Here is a 25,995-nt window from a genome sequence, read left to right on the forward strand (position 1 = left end):
CAAATTTGTGATGCCTTCAACAGTTTGCGCCACATACATTTCCCAAATATTGCCAATGGCAAAATCGGCGCCCTCCTCGGTGTTAACGCATTCGCATTCACCTACCCTGCACATGTTATACCTGGCAATCAAAATCAACCGTTTGGTGTGAAAACTAAACTTGGTTGGACCCTCGCCGGCGAATATGAGAATTGTATCTCAGCCACCACTCAGCAGCCCGCAGGTCAGCGGAAGAAATTTATTTTCCATGTGTCAAGAAACAGAACAGATGAACCCGGACTTGACGAACTTGTTCAACAGTTCTGGAGTATTGAAGCAGATGGCATTCAGAAAGACCGTGAACAAGTTCACACAAAACAAGAAGAACAGTTTCTTGATATTTTGAAGAACTCCATCAATCACAATGGTGAGAGATATGAAATCAAACTGCCCTGGAAATCAGAAATAAAGTTGGAAAACAACTTCTATTCTGCACTGAACCAAGTCAAAAGCCTCAACACACGCCTTCAGCGTAAACCTTTGTTGAAGAAAAATGCAATAACACTCTCTTGCCAGACCTTGAGAAAAACTATGTCAAACCGGTGGAAATGCCAGATCCTCAACCAGACAGAATTTGGTACCTGCCACACCATCCTGTGGGAAATATAAATAAGCCCGGAAAAGTCCGCCGAGTTGCAAATGCCGCTTCAAAATTCCGCGGCAAATCGCTTAATTCAAACCTTCTTACAGGACCAGATCTCCTTAATAACTTTTTAGGTGTCCTGATGAGATTTCGAGAACATCCCTTTGCAGTCCTTCGGGCATCAAAGGCATGTTTATGCAAATCGCCATCCATCAGATTGATCAATCTGTTCTTCGATTTCTCTGGATAGCAGACAATCAGATACAACAATACCAATTTACCAGACTCATCTTTGGAGCAAATTACTCGCCTTCGTGCGCAATATACGTTCTTAACCATTGTGCCAAAGAGAACAGTCAACAATTCCCAGAAGCCCTCAAAGCCGTCAGACAGCAGTTTTACATGGATGACTACATCCAATCACATGCAACAGAAAAAGACGCTTGTAAGGCAGTTCTTGAAACAAAACATTGTCTAAAAACATGTGGGTATCGACTCACAAAATTTGTTTCAAACAGCTCTATAATCCTAAACCAAATCTCTCCAGAAGACAAAGACAACCAGACAGACATTTTTCGAGTTCTTGGTGTTAAATGGAATCTTGAGAAAGACTGCTTTCTTATGAAACCTCTCACTGATTTCCCAAAAGATGCCTTAGCGTACACTCAACGTAAGATCTTTAGTCTTGTCTCCTCGATCTTCGACCCAATAGGGATAATGTTGCCATCAACGATCCGTTTCAAAATAGTTCTTCAAGAACTTTGGAAATTTGGGGAAAAATGGGACGAACAAATTGCCCCTCAAGTAGTTAAACCACCTCATAAGAAGTTGGACTTATACTTTTCTTCACCAGAAGTGACATCGAACAGAACTCTCAATAGGAGTTGCCATTCACCAGAAATTGAAAATGAAATCCATATATTTGTCGACGCCTCAGCTGTAGCAGTTGCAGCCGTTGCGTACTTGAAAACAGTTCCTAACATAGCCACTGATGTTGAAACTTGTTACTTAATAGGCAAATGCAAAGTTGCTCCAATTAAACAAATCAGCATACCCAAATTAGAGTTGGAAGCCGCAGTCATCGGAGTGCGCCTTCTTTCAACCATCATGAAAGGGTTATCGTTTCACATTACTCGTTCTACGCTCTGGACAGATAGTCAAGTGGTACTTGACTGGTTATCTACAACCAAGAAGCAACCTGTTTTTGTTACGAATCGCCTCAAAGAAATCCGTGCATCAACTGATGCTTACCAATGGAAACACGTTACCACCAAAGAAAATCCAGCTGACCACGGGACCCGTGGTCTCAATCCAGACAAAATTCCAGTCAAGTGGCTAACAGCGCCATCAATTTTTCCCACAAAACAGCTCAGTGCTCCTGAAAACTCTTCAAAGCATGTGTTAGCAACGCATGAAATATCACGCAATTTGTTGGAGTAAATAATCGACCGGACACGGTTCTCCACTTGGAACAAGTTGCTCCTGACTTTAGCAACAGTCTTCAATTTGGTCTTTCGGATCAAAAAACAAAGGCCTAAAGATTAGCAGTATATAACAGAAGACGTCATTCTTGCAAGAAATCGGCTGATCAAAATGTCGCAGCTAAATTTCTTCTCAACAATCCAAGCCCTGAATCGTGGTTCCAGGATAGATTCAAAGTGCAAAATCCGTTCACTCAACTCAATGTTGGACAACAATGGAATCCTTCGGTCATGCGGAAGATTGCAATTTGCGCCAGATAGCATCGAAGTCGAGAAATTTCCGATTATACTGCACACAAAAGACAAGATAGCAAGACTCTATATAGAGCATGCACACAACATTTGCGTTCACCAAGGAATTTTATATAGAAGATGCCAAAGGACTGATTGAAAAACACTATGGTCTCATTTTCACTTGCCTTGTTACTAGGTGTGTCCATCTAGAAGTTTGTCCCGATCTCAACACTGACACTTTTTTAACGTTTTGTATCGACGTTTTGTAAGCCGCAGATGTCGGCCAACAACAATGCTCAATGACAATGGCAAGACATTTATTGGTGCCTCTGTGGAACTAAAAAGATGTGTGAAACGTCTGGGCAACGACAAAATCTACAAAGCAAAGAACTTTGGAAATTTGGGGAAAAATGGGACGAACAAATTGCCCCTCAAGTAGTTAAACCACCTCATAAGAAGTTGGACTTATACTTTTCTTCACCAGAAGTGACATCGAACAGAACTCTCAATAGGAGTTGCCATTCACCAGAAATTGAAAATGAAATCCATATATTTGTCGACGCCTCAGCTGTAGCAGTTGCAGCCGTTGCATACTTGAAAACAGTTCCTAACATAGCCACTGATGTTGAAATTTGTTACTTAATAGGCAAATGCAAAGTTGCTCCAATTAAACAAATCAGCCTACCCAAATTAGAGTTGGAAGCCGCAGTCATCGGAGTGCGCCTTCTTTCAACCATCATGAAAGGGTTATCGTTTCACATTACTCGTTCTACACTCTGGACAGATAGTCAAGTAGTACTTGACTGGTTATCTACAACCAAGAAGCAACCTGTTTTTGTTACGAATCGCCTCAAAGAAATCCGTGCATCAACTGATGCTTACCAATGGAAACACGTTACCACCAAAGAAAATCCAGCTGACCACGGGACCCGTGGTCTCAATCCAGACAAAATTCCAGTCAAGTGGCTAACAGCGCCATCAATTTTTCCCACAAAACAGCTCAGTGCTCCTGAAAACTCTTCAAAGCATGTGTTAGCAACGCATGAAATATCACGCAATTTGTTGGAGTAAATAATCGACCGGACACGGTTCTCCACTTGGAACAAGTTGCTCCTGACTTTAGCAACAGTCTTCAATTTGGTCTTTCGGATCAAAAAACAAAGGCCTAAAGATTAGCAGTATATAAGAGAAGACGTCATTCTTGCAAGAAATCGGCTGATCAAAATGTCGCAGCTAAATTTCTTCTCAACAATCCAAGCCCTGAATCGTGGTTCCAGGATAGATTCAAAGTGCAAAATCCGTTCACTCAACCCAATGTTGGACAACAATGGAATCCTTCGGTCATGCGGAAGATTGCAATTTGCGCCAGATAACATCGAAGTCGAGAAATTTCCGATTATACTGCACACAAAAGACAAGATAGCAAGACTCTATATAGAGCATGCACACAACATTTGCGTTCACCAAGGAATTTTATATAGAAGATGCCAAAGGACTGATTGAAAAACACTATGGTCTCATTTTCACTTGCCTTGTTACTAGGTGTGTCCATCTAGAAGTTTGTCCCGATCTCAACACTGACACTTTTTTAACGTTTTGTATCGACGTTTTGTAAGCCGCAGATGTCGGCCAACAACAATGCTCAGTGACAATGGCAAGACATTTATTGGTGCCTCTGTGGAACTAAAAAGATGTGTGAAACGTCTGGGCAACGACAAAATCTACAAAGCAAAGAACTTTGGAAATTTGGGGAAAAATGGGACGAACAAATTGCCCCTCAAGTAGTTAAACCACCTCATAAGAAGTTGGACTTATACTTTTCTTCACCAGAAGTGACATCGAACAGAACTCTCAATAGGAGTTGCCATTCACCAGAAATTGAAAATGAAATCCATATATTTGTCGACGCCTCAGCTGTAGCAGTTGCAGCCGTTGCATACTTGAAAACAGTTCCTAACATAGCCACTGATGTTGAAACTTGTTACTTAATAGGCAAATGCAAAGTTGCTCCAATTAAACAAATCAGCCTACCCAAATTAGAGTTGGAAGCCGCAGTCATCGGAGTGCGCCTTCTTTCAACCATCATGAAAGGGTTATCGTTTCACATTACTCGTTCTACACTCTGGACAGATAGTCAAGTAGTACTTGATTGGTTATCTACAACCAAGAAGCAACCTGTTTTTGTTACGAATCGCCTCAAAGAAATCCGTGCATCAACTGATGCTTACCAATGGAAACACGTTACCACCAAAGAAAATCCAGCTGACCACGGGACCCGTGGTCTCAATCCAGACGAAATTCCAGCCAAGTGGCTAACAGCGCCAGCAATTTTTCCCACAAAACAGCTCAGTGCTCCTGAAAACTCTTCAAAGCATGTGTTAGCAACGCATGAAATATCACGCAATTTGTTGGAGTAAATAATCGACCGGACACGGTTCTCCACTTGGAACAAGTTGCTCCTGACTTTAGCAACAGTCTTCAATTTGGTCTTTCGGATCAAAAAACAAAGGCCTAAAGATTAGCAGTATATAACAGAAGACGTCATTCTTGCAAGAAATCGGCTGATCAAAATGTCGCAGCTAAATTTCTTCTCAACAATCCAAGCCCTGAATCGTGGTTCCAGGATAGATTCAAAGTGCAAAATCCGTTCACTCAACCCAAAGTTGGACAACAATGGAATCCTTCGGTCATGCGGAAGATTGCAATTTGCGCCAGATAACATCGAAGTCGAGAAATTTCCGATTATACTGCACACAAAAGACAAGATAGCGAGACTCTATATAGAGCATGCACACAACATTTGCGTTCACCAAGGAATTTTATATAGAAGATGCCAAAGGACTGATTGAAAAACACTATGGTCTCATTTCACTTGCCTTGTTACTAGGTGTGTCCATCTAGAAGTTTGTCCCGATCTCAACACTGACACTTTTTTAACGTTTTGTATCGACGTTTTGTAAGCCGCAGATGTCGGCCAACAACAATGCTCAGTGACAATGGCAAGACATTTATTGGTGCCTCTGTGGAACTAAAAAGATGTGTGAAACGTCTGGACAACGACAAAATCTACAAAGCAATGGCAACAACGAACACAACCTGGAGGTTCAATCCTCCCTATGGACTTCATTTTGGCGGTATTTGGGAGCGCTTGATTAAGACCGCAAAACGCACTCTATTGATCATTCTAGGCTCCAGAAGATTGTCGCTTGATGTGTTCAGGAAAATTTTGGTCGAGACCGATGCTATATTGAACTCCAGACCACTAACGATTGTCGCTGACTTTCCAGAAAATGAAATGCTTCTCACGCCAAACCATTTTCTGATCAACCGACCGTTCAACTCTCTCCCACGAGGAAAGTTCGACAGCCACGAACCCGCCAGTTTCAAGTCTTGGAAGAATGTGCAGCAAATGGTTAACCATTTCTGGAAACGACTCGTCAAGGAGTATCTTCCGACACTATTAAAGAGGTCCAAATGGAGCGATAGTGACCAAACACCACTCAGAGTCAACGACATCGTTTGTATTCTGAAAGATATGACTCAACGTGGAATTTGGCCCCTTGGACGTGTTCTCGTAGTCTACCATGTACGAGATGGACAACACCGTGTGGTGAAGGTGAAAACGGCTCACGGCACGTACGTTCGCCTGGTCTCCGCGCTCGCACGCGTTTTGGCTGATTAGCCCATTTTTTCTTGACCTTTTTTGGAAACGGTTTTCTAGGCAACTTGGGTTACACCCTCTTCGACGATTTGGTCAACCGTCTGTGATGTGTTAGTTGGCCTCCTTGTTCCCCTGGAGCATGTTGTGCAACAATCAAGTTAGAAGTGAAACATGAAAAAACATTGACTTTTGTCCTTATCAAAACCAAAATGAGTTGGTTGTTCCCGCAACTTAAAACTGATATCAAAAAATTAACAAACTGTCTAGAACTATGTAATTGAATCCTTATCTACATTCACGTACATTTTATGGTTTACCCCTCGTTCAAAGAACAAAACCTTTCCCCAAAACATTTTTGAGGACAAAAGTCTCCCCTGTTAATGGCAAAAAGTTTCATAGGACACAGAAGAGACAGAGAAAAGACACCGAAAACACACAGAAAAGAAAAGACAAGCGATTGTTTCAGCGACGAAGCCAAGATTAGGTTACAGACGTAACCCAGCAAAGACGATTTTTTTTGGGAATTGGGTTTCAGACGTCACCCCGACGAGAGGACCGAGTTTTTTTTACTGGTATCAGACGTCACCAGCAGAAGTCCGCCCGAGGTCTCAGACGTTACCTCTGATGTCCTGTTCCCCGGTTAGAGCCATCCAAAATCTCTACTTTTTTTCGACAAAAAGCCTTCAAAAAATTGATATTTGTCCCCCAAAGAACTTTTTTTGTAACTTTGATTTAACGTTGTAACACTCTTTGACTTCTCAAGTAACTTTTTCACCCTTCGTTCTTCATTTTTGAGTGATCTCTGTTCCTCTCACTCCGAAGTAAAGCTTGTTGCTAATATAAATTCGGTTGCAGCACAGCAAAAATAAGGGCCAAATAACACAGTCGGCAGCGCATATGGTTATGAAGCAGGAGGTCAAGGTTTCGAATCCAGGTGGGGTGAAATGTTTTTCCACCCGCCTGTCGTTCGAGAGCTGTTCTTCCGACATTAGTCGGTTTATGTTTGTAATGGGGGAAGAGGGTAAAGGTGCGAAAGCAGATAATAACAATGAGTATGATATTGATAAATCAGACGATAGGTATGAAAAAATTTTAAAGTTCTGTGTTCACAACAACCATATAACAATACCTTGTAGTATGTTTTCCCAACAAAAACAGCGACCGAAACAAATGGACAAGAGACTCTGAATTTGGAAAATCTAAAAGTCATGACGACAACAAATTTTCGTCGACAAATTAAGTCTCTCGGAATTGGAGGTTGTTGGCTAAACTGATTTTTTTGAAGCTGAACATCCGACAAAAATATCGAAACAATCTAAATGGAAAAAATTTCATTGAAATTTAACTGTTTAGGGGAAAGCATATAAAAATACAGTGGTACAAGGAAAGTTTAATGTATCAAATGAAGGTGGTAATGAAAAGTAAAGAACGTGAAATCTTTCTATCTTCTTCGAAACGGTTCTATTTTCTTCAAATCGTCTCAAAATCGAAATAATAGCTACAAAATGGAACCAGTAAAAGGATTTAATTTTTTTCTCATGTAAAAGAAGCAATGACATCTATCAATAACAAGCACGCTCAAAATTAAAAAAACAGCAATTTTCTGGAAACAAATGGTCTCAAGGGAAAATTTATCTATCAGCTACTAGCATAAACCGTGAAGTCGGGTGTGAGTTTCCTAATTTTATTTAGATAATCTATGACACCTGTCACTCCTGAGACTAAGCAGCAAGACTGCAACAAAACCAACAAGCATGCAAAATTAAAACCAATCAGTGCTATCTTCTATTGAAAAATGTCAAATAAAGTAAAGCTGTTACATATAAATTAAAGATTTAAACTATAATTAAGTTAAACTAGAACGTCTGGGAGACTTTTCATTAGCTTGACTAAGTGAGATTACAACACGAAAAACTACAATACTGGGAAAAACTCAAGAAAAATCATTAATATTCTTTGAAAACATGTAGCGTTAAAGTCGTTAACAAGATTAGATGTGAAGCAATACTATGAAATGGCTTCAATTACACCTCATTAGAGGGCAAGTGGGCATTGCCGTAATATGATTAAGTGATAAGAGAACAAAAAGTACTACAAACTGGGAAAGACTAAAAAAATCACATATTTGCTGAAAACAAATTGTGAGAAAGTAGTCGAGGCCTGTAGATATCAATTGAAACTGTAAATTAGCGCCTGTAACTCTTCATTAAAGAGCCAAAAAGTCTGTCATTAACTAGACTAAGTGAGAACATAACTAAAGGAATACAAAGGCGCAAAGCTGAAAAAGAACCACTCATTGACTTCTCATTGACAACAAAAAGTCTAAAAGAGGGGTGAACAGATCTCAGAAAAAGATAGCGCCTCAATAGAATTCAAATTCTTTGAGTTGTAAAAAATAGGAGCTCAATAATAATCATTTTGATAATCTCTGCGGGCATTAATGAACAAGTAAGATTGATATTTGCAGCTGACTTGTAGAATTTTATCATGGTTAAGCTATGGGAAACTTAAGTTTGTGAAAACAAAATTAGTCGCAATTTACCCCTAAGAATAGTACAATTGGTCATCAAATGGCCAAGAAAAGTGCAATTGTATGATTTCAGACAACTTTGAATAACATGTTGCTCGTCATCAAGCAGATGTCGCTAGACAGCATCTTGAATTTGAAACAGTTTAACTTTAACTATTACCCAAAAGGTTTACCCAGAAAATTGTTTTTAAAATATAAGATCTATTCTAAGTTGTGGAAGTAGTCAGCTCACTGAAACGCAATATTCTGTTCTTTGATTTGTAACAGATTAACAGATTAAAAGGGTTTTTGGAGCAATTTCTAAGTAATTTTATTGCACTTTTTTAAAAAAAATTTTAGCCTGCCGTTTAAGATATTTTAAGTACTTTTGTTACGAATTTCACGATATCCGGAGTTCTTTATAACGTTTATCTAAATCTTATCTAAGTGTTATTTGTGAACAAAAACAGAGACAAGCTTGGAACAAAAATTGAATGGAAAACGGACGGGCAAAACCACCGTAATATTTTTTCTAGTTTTGTTGAAAAGCATCTATAACTAAAGCAAAATTGTATCGGTGTCTATTTAAAAGAGCACTCTGGTCGAGCACTCTGGTCGAGCACTCTGGTGTTCTCAGCTAAATTCCTTTGAAAGTTTAGCAGTCAACAGTTACCTACTAATAGAGAACATAACGACGATTATCAGGATGTATAGTCTTTTGCAAGATGGTATATAATCACACAATACCCCATAATCTTAGATATGGTTTTTGATCAACAATTCGGGTCGTCAAAACGTTTGAGCAATATAACTGTGATCTTTAAAACTGCTTCAGAAGTACCCTGCGTCTCGCTTGCTGAGATCTCCAAAACTGCGGCTGCTCTTTCTGGAGCGTCGGTCAGAGATATACTGGAGTCTGTTAGTCAAGATGACGAAAGTCTGGCAGCTGCAAATGAGAGTAGTGAAGAGATGAAACGAATTAATGAGGAGTTCAAAGCTAGTATTCAACAGTTGAAGGAAGCTGTCAAGGTGTGTGGGTAGTTTCCCTTGGGTCTATTGGTATATTTTTAAGCTGGGTTTATATTTGCTCCACGCTTCCAATTTTATCTGGACTAGTAACTATGCGACATAGACATTGTGGTGATAGGCAAATTCAGAATTGTTCAAAAGGTATTAAAACTTATCATGAACTTATTAACGAGAAAATATTATGGGTTGAAGTTTGCAGTATGAATTCATAAATACTTACCAGGTATTTTGTACATTTTAATTTCTTGATGCTCTATTGAAAACAGTTGGTTATTTGAATTGAGTCTATGAGTATAAAAAGAACGTTTTTTTAAAAAAAATCGTACTCAGAGCACAATGTTAAAAGCTTATTAAAAAAATGTCCCCATAACTCTAACTTGGTTGAGGTTTTTTACGAATTATTAACATAGGTTGGAATAGAAACCAAAGTTGCCAGAAAACTCCTTCGATAGTTCACATGGATTTTATTTGATAATGTAATTCATGAGACTTTGACTTAAAATCTCGGTTTCGTGGAAACTCTTTCTGGTCTACGGGGGGGGGGGGGGGGATCCCACCCCAGCCTATGTATATCCTTGTCCACTATATGCAATATTATTTTTAGGCAGACGATGGTATCTCTGAGAGTGACTTGGACGAGAAACTATCAACAATTCTGGCTCCCTTCAGACGTCTACAGAATGTGTCTCAAACTGCAGTTGCAGATGCTACTGCTATGGTTAGTCTGGAATTTGTGGTATTACTACGGCAGGGATCTTGGTATTTTTAACAAAACTAATTTTTGCCATCTGAGGCCTGATAGGACATTTTTGAAATAGCTTGATCCTGTGGCCACAACAGGCATCTAATTGTTTCTTCAACATTTTCAGGACTTGTTTCATTAACGCTGCATTACATAAGCAACTAAGGTTGGACAAATTGCTCTCAAACAATAGCTGGTGGATTGATTTTTAAATTTGTAGCAGGAGGAGGGGTTGTAACTTCTCCGATAAAATCGTTAAGGAGCTTATGATTTATTAAAGGGCTTTTTATTGAACAATTAAAAGATGCAATTTAAAAATAATAGCCCAATTTTGGCGCAATTTTCATTTGAAATTTTTTTAGCAAACTGCCGCCAATTAAATTGAGCTGCTGAAAACTTGATTAAGATTATTTTATAGCACGCCGACCTTAAGAAGTTGGGCGTGAAAAAAGTCGCCTAAAGGGCAAATAGTCAAAGAAAATCAGATCAATCAAGTAAAGATGACATTAGAAAATAAATAGGAAGCACATAATTGTCGCAAACTTTGTTTGAGATCAAATAAAAACAAAGGGTGTTACGAATTGTTCCAAGAGTACTTAACCTTGAATGCATCATAATCAAAACTGATAATTTTTTCAATAAAAAGATATCATAGAAAGACATTTTTGGAGAGAGATGATTATGAGGGTTTCTGTCTAGAGAAAAATGAATAGAACTATCTTGTTTGAAAGTTCTGCTCCTCGCTGATTAATCAGATTCGTCTTTAAAAAAGAGGGACCCAACTAATCTAACTAGCAACTAATATTCGGCGCCCTAATTTTTTCAAACAGTGTTCCTTTTCCTCTAAAATTTTTTACATTTGCAAAACAAATTAATACAATTAAGCTTTTTTGTATTAGTGAGTTCTTTTTTATTCACTAATATACTACTTCAAAAGAAGCGAAATGACGGGAGCAAAGGGCTAACTTTTCCCGCTTTTTTGAAATTCCCACCAAGCCATTCAATTGGTCATTGTATTTTACAAAAAATTCAAAACCCTCCAGTCGGGGACCAATTGTTTTAAGAAAATATCCAAGAAATACACTATTACAGAAAAAAAATAATTTGCGTCACCATATTGACAAACAAAAAATAGGAATAAAATTTGTGGAAATTGATCTGCCGAATGCTTATTATCTTCCCTTAATACGGCAATCCACCACGGCAATTTGAGACCTGAAAAACTAAAACCTTTACATTTTTTTCTCCGTTTTTCCAACAAAACTGCAACTTAAAAAAAATCAATTAGTTTTACAGTTTATAGATTTATTAGAGTGCTTATTCTCGTTGTATTTATCTAATTTGCTAACTGTTAAAAATTGAGTTGATACTTTTTCTGTTGCAGAAAAAAATTCTCAAAATTTGAATTACCAAAATTAAAACTTCGTCTATTTTTTGTTCATTTTTTTTAAAATTGCTAACAGATCAGATCCATCTGATGTGAAAAGAGATGCTGGTAGCTCTTTTCTTGATTGCTGTGAAGAACAGTTACAGAAATAAAGACAAGTTGAAGTTGCGTCGTAATCTTTACAGGGGTCTTAAAAGCATCAAATGCATAAAGCATACGTTTAAAAATGCATAAAATTGAAAACATAAAGTACGAGAAAAGCATAAAAAATGATGTCTGAAGATTGTTAACATACTTTGTGCGCTTTAATTTGGGTATAGACTCTGAAAGTCGAGCTCAGGTTACCAGTTCAGTTTAGTAAAAAAAACTATTGATAGGTGTAATTGATGCTTTGAAGTTATTCTGGGTGAGAATGTCTGAAACATGATGAAAATTATGGTCTTGTTTTTTCAGGCAGAGGAGATTGTGAAACTACAGAACACGCAAGCCAATCTTGAAAAGAAATTGTCACAAGAAAAGGTATGAACCAAAGAAGAGCTGGATAACCAGTCCACTTCTAAATGGGTAACTGCAGTTTGAAAACTGCAATCTGGTTACGAAGTTTGCTATCACCAATTTATCGTCTTATTATTTGAACTTGCTATCCTGTTATTGTCATGCTACAGAGAGCTAGCTAACGGTTTTAGTGGTTGAAATTGCTTTCAATTTTTTTCCGAGGATGGGGTTCTATATATATCAGGCCACAAATTTTCTGATTTCTGCTAAGATAAATTCTAGTTTTTCGCAGTGCTATGCAGCCAAGTAGTAACCTAATAAAAGTTGATAAAATTTTACTTTATGTATTTTTTCTTTTTATCAGCCTATCAAAAACTAAATGAGTGATAACTAACCTCTTGCTCAATTTGTTTTCAAATACCATTTTAGCTGCTTCAAGTTTTGATCATCATTTTTTATTCTGTTCATGCGTATTTGTTTTCAGGATCAGAGAAAAGCAAATCTTCTCTCACGAAAATCGCCGCTCAAATCAGAAAGAGGCGAAAGTGTGCCGCCCACAAGTACCAAATCACCTCAAAAAGGACGTCCGAGTTCACCTTCCAGTGACGTCACTCAAAGCCAAGACTCCCAAGCCGAGGTCAAAGATTTGCCCTCTACTGGAGCTAAGAATCGAGGTCGATCTTCGCCCCCGGCTACGGAACCACAGACACACGTGAACAGTCAACAGCTGATAGAGGAAAATAAACAACTGAAGATTGAGAATTTGGCACTTCGAAATGAGTTACAGTCAATAAAACAAAAGGTTTCTCATTCTTATAAATAAAATTGGGATCTTTTCCGTTAGCCCCCCCTCCCCCTCCCCAGCTTAGTAGATGCAAATTATTTGCACTCCACGGACGCACTTGCCATATTTTACATTATGACTTACAATCTAATGGGACGTTCTCAATAACTGGGGGTGCATAACGAACAGGAGGGGAGAAGACGGAAAAGATACTAAATTTGTTTTTAAATTGTTGGTCGAATCGAAGAAGAATCATTCCGAGACATTCAGAAACAAATGTCTGTTGCTTTCCTCAAGTTGAATAGACAGTATAGTTAAATCAATATTGTCTAAATTTTGGATCAAATTATTTAACATAAAATTTATCATCACTATAAACAGCAGCTGTTATGAATTGCCACAGCAGACGTTTTGTCAACAATTAGAACTTAAAAGAGAACAGTGACGGGAAATATTATCAATTTCTTTTATTTTCCAGAATGCATCGAGTTTGGACAGGAATGAGGAACTAGCTGCTGGAGCTGAGCCAAGTGAGTTAGAATCTTTTTAAGAGAATTTGGGGAGGATATTGACATATTATGATTTTAAAAATTGTTATATTTTTAGCCTGTGCACCCCTATGAATTTTGCAAAATTTGCCCAATTTTTAGATTTCTTACAAAGTAACAGATCAATCCCTTTTCTTGCAAAAAAACTAATTAATATTGGGATCTAGTTTTTCTTTTCTACGAAAAAATGTTACAATAATAATAATTTTATTTTGCTGTTAAATTTCTATAGGGCTTGCTGAACCCGAGAAATACTATGTAATGGCACACTTATAAGCGTACTTTTTTTCTCCACTTACTTTTTTGCGCTGCAAGTAACACTTTTTACTTTATGTTTAAGAAACCGCAAAAACTGACACTCTTTCCAGTTTTAATGCTATAAATAACACTTATATGCACTTTCCCGGTCTAAGAAACCTAAATACAGCTTTTTTGATATTTTAAGTTTTCTCAAAATTGTGAAATACTTTTTGTAGGGAGCTAGATGTTTTGAAAATTGCAATGCAGCATGTTTAGACTAACAAATTTTTATGTTTAATTGCAAGCAATATGCCAATTAGTTAGGTGGAGTTTCAAGGCAGAATTAGAAACTGAAGTCTTATTAATTCTCTCGCGTTCCAGGTTTTTATTTACTACAGAAGGGAATATCAAACTTAGAAATTAGACAAAAATATTGAATTTACTGATACAACAAAAACACTGTTTTTTGGCCACAAAGTGAGATCGTTTCCCATGAATAACTTTTTATTATTTCTAAATTTTAATATTCTTCGTTATTTTTAATATATATAATATATTTACAATGCTATAAATAATTGAACTATTCACAAAAATTTAATTGGTTTAAAATGTTTTTTATTTTTTGTCGTCTCTGATTTATTGTTTCGAACAAATATCAGATTTTTTTCATTTCTTGTTTCTGATACAATTTTTAGACTGTAATACTTAACTTTAATGAACCGGGTTACTTCGACAAGTGAACAGAATTTGATAAGTGACTCTTTATACATTGACAGTTACAAATTTTCGTTTGCTATTTTGCGCTAAAAATGTTCTCTTTTTTTGAAAAAATAACTCACAATATCAACGGAAAATGTTGTAATTTTTGTTTTTGGTAATGTTACTGTTACATTTACTGTTGCAGTTTTATAGATAATGCACACAGCGGGTTTTTAAATAATTCCAGATTGCAGGTTTTGTAATTACTCTGAAACAGAGTTTCTAGCGTCTACTGTAGGTGTTTGTGTTGTTTTTTTCATAATTTTTGCTTGATCTGTTTGATTTCTTTTTTGGTTTTCCGCCCTTTGGCTCTTAATTTTTGATTGCTACTTTCTAAATTTATCTTGATGCTTCAAGCAATTATTAGAAATGAATGTGTTTAATTGCACTCGGATGAAGTTTATCTTCTGTAGGACAAATTTTTGCTTGACAATTTTCACTTTTCGAGTGACGTTTACGTCCTTTACTTTTCCGTTTTGCGTGATCTAAATCTCTCTCTTTCACCACTGTCAGCAGCTGAGCTCAAATGGCAGCAGTTCAATGCAAGAAGTTAAATGAAAAGGGCGCCAAAATTGGTATAATTGTTTTCACTTAAATTTTATTGACTATAGTGATATATAATAACCACTAATGACTTCATTTGTAGCCCCCTTAATGAATTTAGCTATCCCTCCCCGATTGAGGCAAGCTGCAATAGATTTGAGCTCCCAGTTGTCGTTCGGGATCAATTCTTCTGACGTCATTCGGCTATTTTTAAATACAATATCGTCGCCTGTCTCTGATTTGACTCTTCGATTGACTTTTCCGCCCTTGGCGTGTTCTGTTTACCGGTGTCTAAATTACTCATTCAAAAAGGTCTAGGAAATAGTTCCAGCGGAAAATAACCCCAAGTCTGATTCTATTAGGAAATAGACCCCGTGGGAAATAAATCAACCCCCATGTGACCTTTGAACTTGTTAGGTTTTGATAGTTTCATATCAAGTTCCACCGGACGCTAAGGCATGCATGGCCATGGCAGGCGACCCATGACCAAATGCGATAAATGCACAGCTCTTTAATGGTCAAGTGGGGGTTTATTTTCTTGCATTCACTTTTATTACGAGGATAATTGAATTTTTGTCTGTGTTGAATTGTTCTCTCTCGGGGTTAATTTTCTGTATCGCGGAATTTTTCTGTCGCTGGTTTAATGTATTTATTTAATATTTAAGGCGCGGATGTGCAAACAGGAGACAAAGACAAACAACTACCCAAGTTATCAACAACGACAGAAGGAAAGTTATCTTCACCTGCAATCAAACGCCAGGTTTGATATTTTTGATGACGTCTGTATTTTGTTGATAGGAACAGTGGATCTATTCTTGCCCCTCCCCTCCGCCCGCTTATATAACTGTTACCCCCCCTCCCGGTTCACGTGCAATTTTTTAAATAGTAACGTGCTATATAACAGCACGTAATTTATATCTGGGGGTCTTAAAAATTGCTGGAGTGGGAAATAATAGATCTGGAACAGCCATGAATTAAGAAACTCTGATACAAAATTTACCTCTGATGCAAAATTTACTTAGATCATTTATGGATCAGATTTGATCTGATCTGATTGTGTTAAAATGCTTTCTCATCGCTCGCTAAGTGTTACTAAGACTACTTTTGCGAGTTTATAAACCTGTTTTTATCTCCACTACATGAAAACCGTAAAATGTATCTAATCATATTTTTTAAACATCAATATCAACCCGCACCCCTAAATAAAATTAGGGTAATTTACCGCAATCGAGTTCAGGTAAATTCAAGTTTAGGTTATGATAAGTGTCCCTTAAACGATAGGAAAAATTAAAGTTTCTTGGGGCAAATTTTCTCTATATATTCAGTGTGAAATTGTGAACCCGAATTAGTATAACTTTTTGCATAATCAATAATTTTTTGCAATTAAATAAAAATTGAGTTGAGTTGCTTATTTTTTGGTTAGAACAAAGAACCAGGAAACGGCACTGGCGATGAAAAGAATCCAACAGCCACCAATCGCAAGTTGTCTGCTCTGAAACGAAAATTCTCCAAGTTTCAGAGGGAGAATGAACAAATGGCCTCAGATGTTGAAAGATTGGTAAGATATATGTTTCTGGGCTACCTTCTGATGGTCGAGTCGATATTACCGCTGTTTGTATCGCCACGAAGCAATAAGCCGAGCTGTTGAATAACCGCGAGAGAGCTTACAACAGCCATGTGGTAATGTTTTCAATCAATGCTCGTTTGATTACAACCATTGCATGGCTTAAGTAATGGAAAAGTGGCTCTGCTTGAAGTCACTGAGAACTTCTGGCGTTTATCGAGTCGGAATTTCGATGTGTGACTTCTGCAGAGTCACTTAACCATGCTTAAAAAACGAAACGCGCACATTTTAAAGTTACGAAAGTCAGCGGAAGTCAACTTCTGGCTAAGTAGCAACTTCTGGCATTTTAACTTCTGGCACTGCAGACTTTCGGCATTTTAAAATATGCACGTGAGTGTTTTAAGTCACACTGCAGCTGATTAGAATACATTTTTTCGCCATTTTTCAGAAGCGAGGAAAAAAGTACTCTAATCTGAAAGCGGACCTTTACTACTGTTACAGATTTTCTTAAAATTCATTGAGCGCTAGCATGTTATTTCATCGATAGGTTATGCGGCTGTTATTATGACAACGGGATTTGGTTAAAGAATATTTTTATGCTCACACGGAAATTGATATACGAATTTTGAAGATCAAATTAGAACTTCAAAGATTGTAAATTCTCGATGTTTCCGAGCCACAAGAAAAAAAAACTTGATAAAGCCTGCCAAAGTCTATTTTCCAACTTAACTTATAATCGTTTAATTTGGTTGAGAAAAATTATCCTGGAAAAACCCAGGTGAAAAAGGGCCAAAACTGCACCCAAACAAAATGTTTTTTACTGGGTTGTCAAGAAAGCTGATGCTTTGTCTTTAAAAGTCACAAATTTATAACTTTGGTTGTTTTTGGTCCTAAACTCTGGCAGTATTTGTAAAAGCAGAACTGTTTTGGCAGACCTTTTGTCTGAAACGAAGTCGAAAAGTCCGCAATTATTTGTTTTGCTGTACAAAACATCAAAATTCGCTCGAGTATTTTTTTAATAAAAGTTTTTTAATTGAGTTTCAGAAGGAGGTTTAGATGATACCTTGCTCGCTTGGAAGTGAATGTTCCAACGAAATTGTTGACAAACAATATAAAATATAATAATGTTCATGATAGGATAAAGCTGAGATGGTATATCATCAACATGTACGTTTTATACTGTTCAATTCCGTTTTTTCTTCTCCCAGTTTCTGATCCATAGTTTAAAACTCAAAATCTAGGTGCTGAAAAACAAAAGACTTTTTTGTTAAGTTGATCAGACCTGGTGAGCCTTGCGGCTCCGCCTAGTGCCCACTGTTAGTTCTAACAAAAATCTTCCTTCCTTTTGATCGGAACATGGGCGACCTATAAGCAAACAAGGATGCTCGTTAATGTGCGTTCGCACATGAAGTTCTGACCCGAGCTCATCTACATTTTTGACCGAGATCTGCCCCTAAAAAGACTACGAGAAACAACAAAATAAGCAAAAAGAAAAATTTCACGGCAGAAACTCAATATACGAATTTAAAAGCACCTAGTAACAACGTCAAAATGCAATCGGATAAAACCTTAAATACACAAATTTAAGTTTTCCTAACTACACAGCAGATGGGAGTTTTCCCTAATGAGACTAGGTAAAAAGTTGACAAAAAGAAGAAATAATGAAGCGAAATTCAAAAATCAATCAAAATTTTTAAACCAATTAATTCGAGAGTAATAAAAATCATTAGCTTTTAACGAAATAATTCATAATAAATTTACCAAAAAGTCATTACAAAACCAATAGGGTTTGTCTTTGGTTTGACTGAGCCATAGAAACGGACTAAAGATGCAGAAAAATCAAAAAATTACAAACAATTTATGGAATCCCAAATTACTGAAGTCGTTGAAATCATTAGCTATTATCTGAATATTATGCAATTTAGGTTTGAATTGTTATTTATACTCATTCAGATGAAATCATTATGAAAGAATAAATAAGTTCACATGAGCCATATTTGAAAATGATTTGATCTGTTATTACGCGAATGTGCTAAAATAAGAGAAAAAAAAACACAAATATTGACCACTCACAAAACCTAATGAAAACGCTATATGTCCAATAAACAAAACATCAGTTACGACGTAGAATCCATGAACACAATAATTTTTCAGTTACAATGAAATGAATGGGACCTCTCAATGATGAGAAGAAGTTACAAGTTGACGAATGGAACAACAAAAACTGAAAAGTTTTTAAAAAATTTGACTACCTATAATGTCCTAATTTTCAAGACTATTTGCTATAAACTTACTGCTTTGAGTTTTATCATTTATTCAATCCTCAATTAGAAGCTTACGAGACTGTTGAGCATTTTACAGCTACATAAAAAATAAAACAAGGTAAAACAGCAAATTCACAAAGAAATGAGGGAGAAGAGTGTCGAAGCCATTGAAAAATGATTTTTTTTTTCAGAAAAAACTTTTCTATTTTCAATTAATTTTTTAACAGCATTGGGTTTCTTTTTTTATCAGTATGACTTCAAAAAACAACAAGTATATACAAGTATATATACAACAACAAATATATGCTATTGAAATATACCGTTAATTTCAACGGAAGCCAATAAATATGCTGAGGTGCGCCCCGATGCGAAGACACGGATATTTGCCATCCAGAAGTCGTCAATAGGACTTTTTTGTTAAGTTGATCAGACCTGGTGAGCCTTGCGGCTCCGCCTAGTGCCCACTGTTAGTTCTAACAAAAATCTTTCTTCCTTTTGATCGGAACATGGGCGACTTATAAGCAAAAAGGATGCTCTTTAATGTGCGTTCGCACATGAAGTTCCGACCCGAGCTCATCTACATTTTTGACTTAATATATAATCAAAAATTGGTGTTTGAGTTTAAAAAAATCGTTAAACAACCTAACTACTAATTGAATTATATAAAGCCATGCTTCATTACAGCGATCACGAGATCTGCCACTAAAAAGACTACGAGAACTAACAAAGTAAGAGCCATATTTGAAAATGATTTGATCTGTTATTACGCGAATGAATGTGCTAAAAGAAGAGAAAAAGAAACACAAATATTGACCACTCACAAAACCTAATGAAAACGCTATATGTCCAATAAACAAAACATCAGTTACGACGTAGAATCCATGAACACAATAATTTTTCAGTTACAATGAAATGAATGGGACCTCTCAATGATGAGAATAAGTTACAAGTTGACGAATGGAACAACAAAAACTGAAAAGTTTTTAAAATATTTGACTACCTATAATGTCCTAATTTTCAAGACTATTTGCTATAAACCTACTGCTTTGAGTTTTATCATTTATTCAATCCTCAATTAGAAGCTTACGATAATGTTCAGCATTTTACAGCTACATAAAAAATGAAACAAGGTAAAACAGCAAATTCACAAAGAAATGAGGGTGAAGACTGTCGAAGCCATTGAAAAATGATTTTTTTCAGAAAAAACTTTTCTATTTTCAATTAATTTTTTAACAGCATTGGGTTTCTTTTTTTATCAGTATGACTTCAAAAAACAACAAGTATAAACAAGTTTTTATACAACAACAAATATATGCTATTGAAATATACCGTTAATTTCAATAGCTTTCAACGGAAGCGGATAAATACGCTGAGGTGCGCCCCGATGGGAGGACACGGATATTTGTCATCCAGAAGTCGTCAATAGGACATCATATTAGTTCCCTGACTGTGAAAACAAGAACAAATAGAGGCACAAACCCAAATTTCAGGAGAAAAGTGCAAGAAAGTATCGAGGCCATTTAAACCATAAATTTTTCTCTAAAAACTTTTTCTATGATCCAATGAACGGCTTGTGTAAACCAATGGGAACTATTAACAGTAGGATAATGTAATGAGATTTTAACAGGAGCCAAAATCAAGAAAAATTATCTAAAAGTTTTTTTCAAGGAATTATGAAAGTTACAAGTTGACGAAAGGAACAACAAAAACTGAAAAGTTTATAAAATATTTGAATACGTATAATGTCAAAAACTTTATGACTATTCTCTATAAACTTACTGCTTTGAGTTGCATGATTTAATCAATCCCCAATTAGAAACTTATGAGACTGGTCGGCATTTTAGGCTACATAAAGAATAAAAAAAGTAAAAACAGCAATTTCACAAAAAAATGGAGGGAGAAGTGTCAAAGCCATTAATAAAAGGATTTTTTCAGTAAAACTTGTCCTATTTTCAATTGATGTTAAACAGCCTTGGAGTTCTTCTTTTTTAGCAATATGACTTCAAAAAACAACAAATATGAACAAGTATATTAAAACCACGAAATTTTTGAGAAAAATTGTAGTAACAACACCATTAATTTCAATAGCTTTCAACGGAAGCCAATAAATACGCTGAGGTGCGCCCCGATGCGAAGACACGGATATTTGTCATCCAGAAGTCGTCAATAGGACTTTTTTGTTGAGTTGATCAGACCTGGTGAGCCTTGCGGCTCCGCCTAGTGCCCACTGTTAGTTCTAACAAAAATCTTCCTTCCTTTTGATCGGAACATGGGCGACTTATAAGCAAAAAGGATGCTCGTTACTGTGCGTTCGCACATGAAGTTCCGACCCGAGCTCATCTACATTTTCGACTTAATATATAATCAAAAATAGATGTTTGAGTTTAAAAAAATCGTTAAACAACCTAACTACTAATCGAACTATATAAAGCCATGCTTCATTACCGCGATCACGAGATCTGCCACTAAAAAGACTACGAGAAACAACAAAATAAGAGCCATATTTGAAAATGATTTGATCTGTTATTACGCGAATGTGCTAAAAGAAGAGAAAAAGAAACACAAATATTGACCACTCACAAAACCTAATGAAAACGCTATATGTCCAATAAACAAAACATCAGTTACGACGTAGAATCCATGAACACAATAATTTTTCAGTTACAATGAAATGAATGGGACCTCTCAATGATGAGAATAAGTTACAAGTTGACGAATGGAACAACAAAAACTGAAAAGTTTTTAAAATATTTGACTACCTATAATGTCCTAATTTTCAAGACTATTTGCTATAAACTTACTGCTTTGAGTTTTATCATTTATTCAATCCTCAATTAGAAGCTTACGAGACTGTTGAGTATTCTACAGCTACATAAAAAATAAAACAAGGTAAAACAGCAAATTCACAAAGAAATGAGGGAGAAGAGTGTCGAAGCCATTGAAAAATGATTTTTTTCAGAAAAAACTTTTCTATTTTCAATTAATTTTTTAACAGCATTGGGTTTCTTTTTTATCAGTATGACTTCAAAAAACAACAAGTATAAACAAGTTTTTGTACAACAACAAATATATGCTATTGAAATATACCGTTAATTTCAATAGCTTTCAACGGAAGCGAATAAATACGCTGAGGTGCGCCCCGATGCGAAGACACGGATATTTGTCATCCAGAAGTCGTCAATAGGACATCATATTAGTTCCCTGACTGTGAAAACAAGAACAAATAGAGGCACAAACCCAAATTTCAGGAGAAAAGTGCAAGAAATTATCGAGGCCATTTAAACCATAAATTTTTCTCTAAAAACTTTTTCTATGATCCAATGAACGGCTTGTGTAAACCAATGGGAACTATTTACAGTAGGATAATGTGATGAGATTTTAACAGGAGCCAAAATTAAGAAAAATTATCCAGAAGTTTTTTTCAAGGAATTATGAAAGTTACAAGTTGACGAAAGGAACAACAAAAACTGAAAAGTTTATAAAATATTTGAATACGTATAATGTCAAAAATTTTATGACTATTCTCTATAAACTTACTGCTTTGAGTAGCATCATTTAATCAACCCCTATTAGAAACTTATGAGACTGGTCGGCATTTTAGGCTACATAAAGAATAAAAAAAGTAAAAACAGCAATTTCACAAAAAAAAATGGAGGGAGAAGTGTCAAAGCCATTAATAAAAGGATTTTTTCAGTAAAACTTGTCCTATTTTCAATTGATGTTAAAAAGCATTGGAGTTCTTCTTTTTTAGCAATATGACTTCAAAAAACAACAAATATGAACAAGTATATTAAAACCACGAAATTTTTGAGAAAAATTGTAGTAACAACACCATTAATTTCAATAGCTTTCAACGGAAGCCAATAAATACGCTGAGGTGCGCCCCGATTCGAGGACAAGGACGCTTGTAATTAGAGAAGTCATCAATATGACATCACAATAACTCATTGACTATGAAAACAAGAACAAATAGAGGCACGAATCAAAAATTCAGGAGAAAAAAACAAGAATGTGTCCAAGCAATTGAAACCATAAATTTTTCTCTAAAAACTTTATCTATGATCCCATGAACGGTTTCTTTAAACCAATGGGAACAATCAACAGTGGTATAATGTGATGAGATTTCAACAGGAGCCAAATATAAGAAAAAATTACCCAGACTTTTTTAAAAATTATCAAAACTTGCGGCATCGAAGTCATAAAACCAATAGTTAGCAGACAAAACCGCAAGCCAGATCAGTTTTGGTTGCAGTAGAAAAGTGAGGATTCTTTTTTTTGCTGAGATTGACTTACAGTTCACAAAAGTAAGTTTAAGGTCGTTTAATATTCAAAAAAAATATTTCGAATAATTATTTTTAAACTTTTAACTGCCATTAATTTCAATAGCTTTCAACGGAAGCCAATAAAAACGCTAGGTGCGCCCCGATGCGAAGACAAGGATGTTTGTAATTCAGAAGTCATCAATAGGACATCACATTAAATCCTTGACTATGAAAACAAAAACAAATAGAGGCACATACCCAAAATTCAGGAGAAATGTGCAAGAAAATGTCGAAGCCATTTAAACATAAATTTTTCTCTAAAAACTTTTTCTATGATCCAATGAACGGCTTGTTTAAACCAATGGGAACTATTAACAGTAGGATAATGTGATGAGATTTTAACAGGAGCCAAAATTGAGAAAAATTATCCAGAAGTTTTTTTAAAGGAATTATGAAAGTTACAAGTTGACGAAAGGAACGACAAAAACTGAAAAGTGTATAAAATATTTGAATACGTATAGTGTCATAAATTTTAAGACTATTCTCTATAAACTTACTGCTTTGAGTAGCATCATTTAATCAATCCTCAATCAGAAACTTCTGAGATTGGTCATCATTTTAGGCTACATAAAGAATAAAAAAAAACAGCAATTTCACAAAAAAATTGAGGGAGAAGTGTCGAAGCCATTAAAAAAAGGATTTTTTTTCAGTGAAAACTGTCCTACTTTCAATTAATTTTAAACAGCATTGGAATTCCTTTTTTTAGCAATATGTCTTCAAAAAACAACAAATATAAACAAGTATATTAAAACCACGAAATTTTTGAGAAAACCCGTAGTAACAACACCATTAATATCAATAGCTTTCAACGGAAGCCAATAAATACGCTGAGGTGCACCCCGATGCGAAGAAAAGAAGGTTTGTAATTCAAGAAGTCATCAATAAGACATCACACTAACTCATTGACTATGAAACCAAGACCAAATAGAGGCACAAACCCAAAATTCAGCAGAAAAGTGCAAGAAAATGTCGAAGCCATTGAAACCATAAGTTTTTCTCTAAAAACTTTATGTATGATCCAATAAGCGGCTTCTTTAAACCAATGGGAACTATCAACAGTGGGATAATGTGATAAGATTTTAACAAGAGCCAAATATTAGAAAAATATATCCAAAGACTTTTGAAAAAATTGTGAAAACTTGCGGCATCGAAGTCATAAAACCAATAGTTAGCAGACAAAACCGCTAGCCAGATTAATTTTGGTTGCAGTAGAAAGGCGAGGATTCTTTTCGTTGCTTAGACTGACTTCCATATCACAAAAATAATTTTTAGGTCGGTTAATATTCTTAAAAAAACTTTTCGAAAAATTATTTTTAAACTTTCAACTGCCATTAATTTCAATAGCTTTCAACGGAAGCCAATAAAAACGCTGAGGTGCGCCCCAATGCGAAGATAAGGATGTTTGTCATTCAGAAGTCATCAATAGGACATCACATTAATTCCGTGACTATGAAAACAAGAACTAATAGAGGCACAAACCCAAAATTCAGGAGAAAAGTGCAAGAAAATGTCGAAGCCATTTAAACCATGAATTTTTTTTCTAAAAACTTTTTCTATGATCGAATGAACGGCTTGTTTAAACCAATGGAAACTATTAACAGTAGGATACTGTGATGAGATTTTAACAGAAGCCAAAATAAGATAAATTATCCACAAATTTTTTTAAAGGAATTATGAAAGTTACAAGTTCATGAAAGGAACAACAAAAACTGAAAAGTTATTTAAATATTTGAAAACGTATGCTGTCATAAATTTTAAAACTATTGTCTATAAACTTACTGCTTTGAGTAGCATCATTTAATCAATCCTCAATTAGAAACCTATGAGACTGGTCAGCATTTTAGGCTACATAAAGAATAAAAAAAGTAAAAACAGCAATTTCACAAAAAAATTGAGGGAGAAGTGTCGAAGCCATTAAGAAAAGATTTTTTCAGTAGAAATTGTCCTATTTTCAATTTATTTTAAACAGCATTGGAATTCTTCTTTTTTAGCAATATGTCTTCAAAAAACAACAAATATGAACAAGTATATTAAAACCATGAAATTTTTGAGAAAACCCGTAGTAACAACACCATTAATATCAATAGCTTTCAACGGAAGCCAATAAATACGCTGAGGTGCACCCCGATGCGAAGAAAAGGAGGTTTGTAATTCAAGAAGTCATCAATAAGACATCACACTAACTCATTGACTATGAAACCAAGACCAAATAGAGGCACAAACCCAAAATTCAGCAGAAAAGTGCAAGAAAATGTCGAAGCCATTGAAACCATAAGTTTTTCTCTAAAAACTTTATGTATGATCCAATAAACGGCTTCTTTAAACCAATGGGAACTATCAACAGTGGGATAATGTGATAAGATTTTAACAAGAGCCAAATATTATAAAAATATATCCAAAGACTTTTGAAAAAATTGTGAAAACTTGCGGCATCGAAGTCATAAAACCAATAGTTAGCAGACAAAACCGCTAGCCAGATTAATTTTGGTTGCAGTAGAACGGCGAGGATTCTTTTCGTTGCTTAGACTGACTTCCATATCACAAAAATAATTTTTAGGTCGGTTAATATTCTTAAAAAAACTTTTCGAAAAATTATTTTTAAACTTTCAACTGCCATTAATTTCAATAGCTTTCAACGGAAGCCAATAAAAACGCTAGGTGCGCCCCGATGCGAAGATAAGGATGTTTGTCATTCAGAAGTCATCAATAGGACATCACATTAATTCCGTGACTATGAAAACAAGAACTAATAGTGGCACAAACCCAAAATTCAGGAGAAAAGTGCAAGAAAATGTCGAAGCCATTTAAACC

The 25,995-nt window shown here is 35.8% G+C and overlaps 1 protein-coding gene across 2 annotated transcripts in view; it reads left to right on the top strand.

Moving 5' to 3' along the window:
* Positions 1–25,995, top strand: part of LOC142349565 (uncharacterized) — a 511,473-nt gene that overhangs the window by 47,481 nt on the left and 437,997 nt on the right. For both annotated transcript variants that reach the window (XM_075401206.1, XM_075401207.1), the window contains exons 5-11: positions 9,343–9,536; positions 10,141–10,254; positions 12,119–12,184; positions 12,645–12,962; positions 13,423–13,474; positions 15,700–15,794; positions 16,458–16,592. In XM_075401206.1, coding sequence (XP_075257321.1) covers positions 9,343–9,536; positions 10,141–10,254; positions 12,119–12,184; positions 12,645–12,962; positions 13,423–13,474; positions 15,700–15,794; positions 16,458–16,592 — 974 coding nt within the window. The remainder of the gene's footprint in view (positions 1–9,342; positions 9,537–10,140; positions 10,255–12,118; positions 12,185–12,644; positions 12,963–13,422; positions 13,475–15,699; positions 15,795–16,457; positions 16,593–25,995) is intronic.

Source organism: Convolutriloba macropyga, chromosome 11 (genome assembly GCF_964194025.1).
Source record: "Convolutriloba macropyga chromosome 11, txConMacr16.3, whole genome shotgun sequence".
Taxonomy (NCBI): domain Eukaryota; kingdom Metazoa; phylum Xenacoelomorpha; order Acoela; family Convolutidae; genus Convolutriloba; species Convolutriloba macropyga.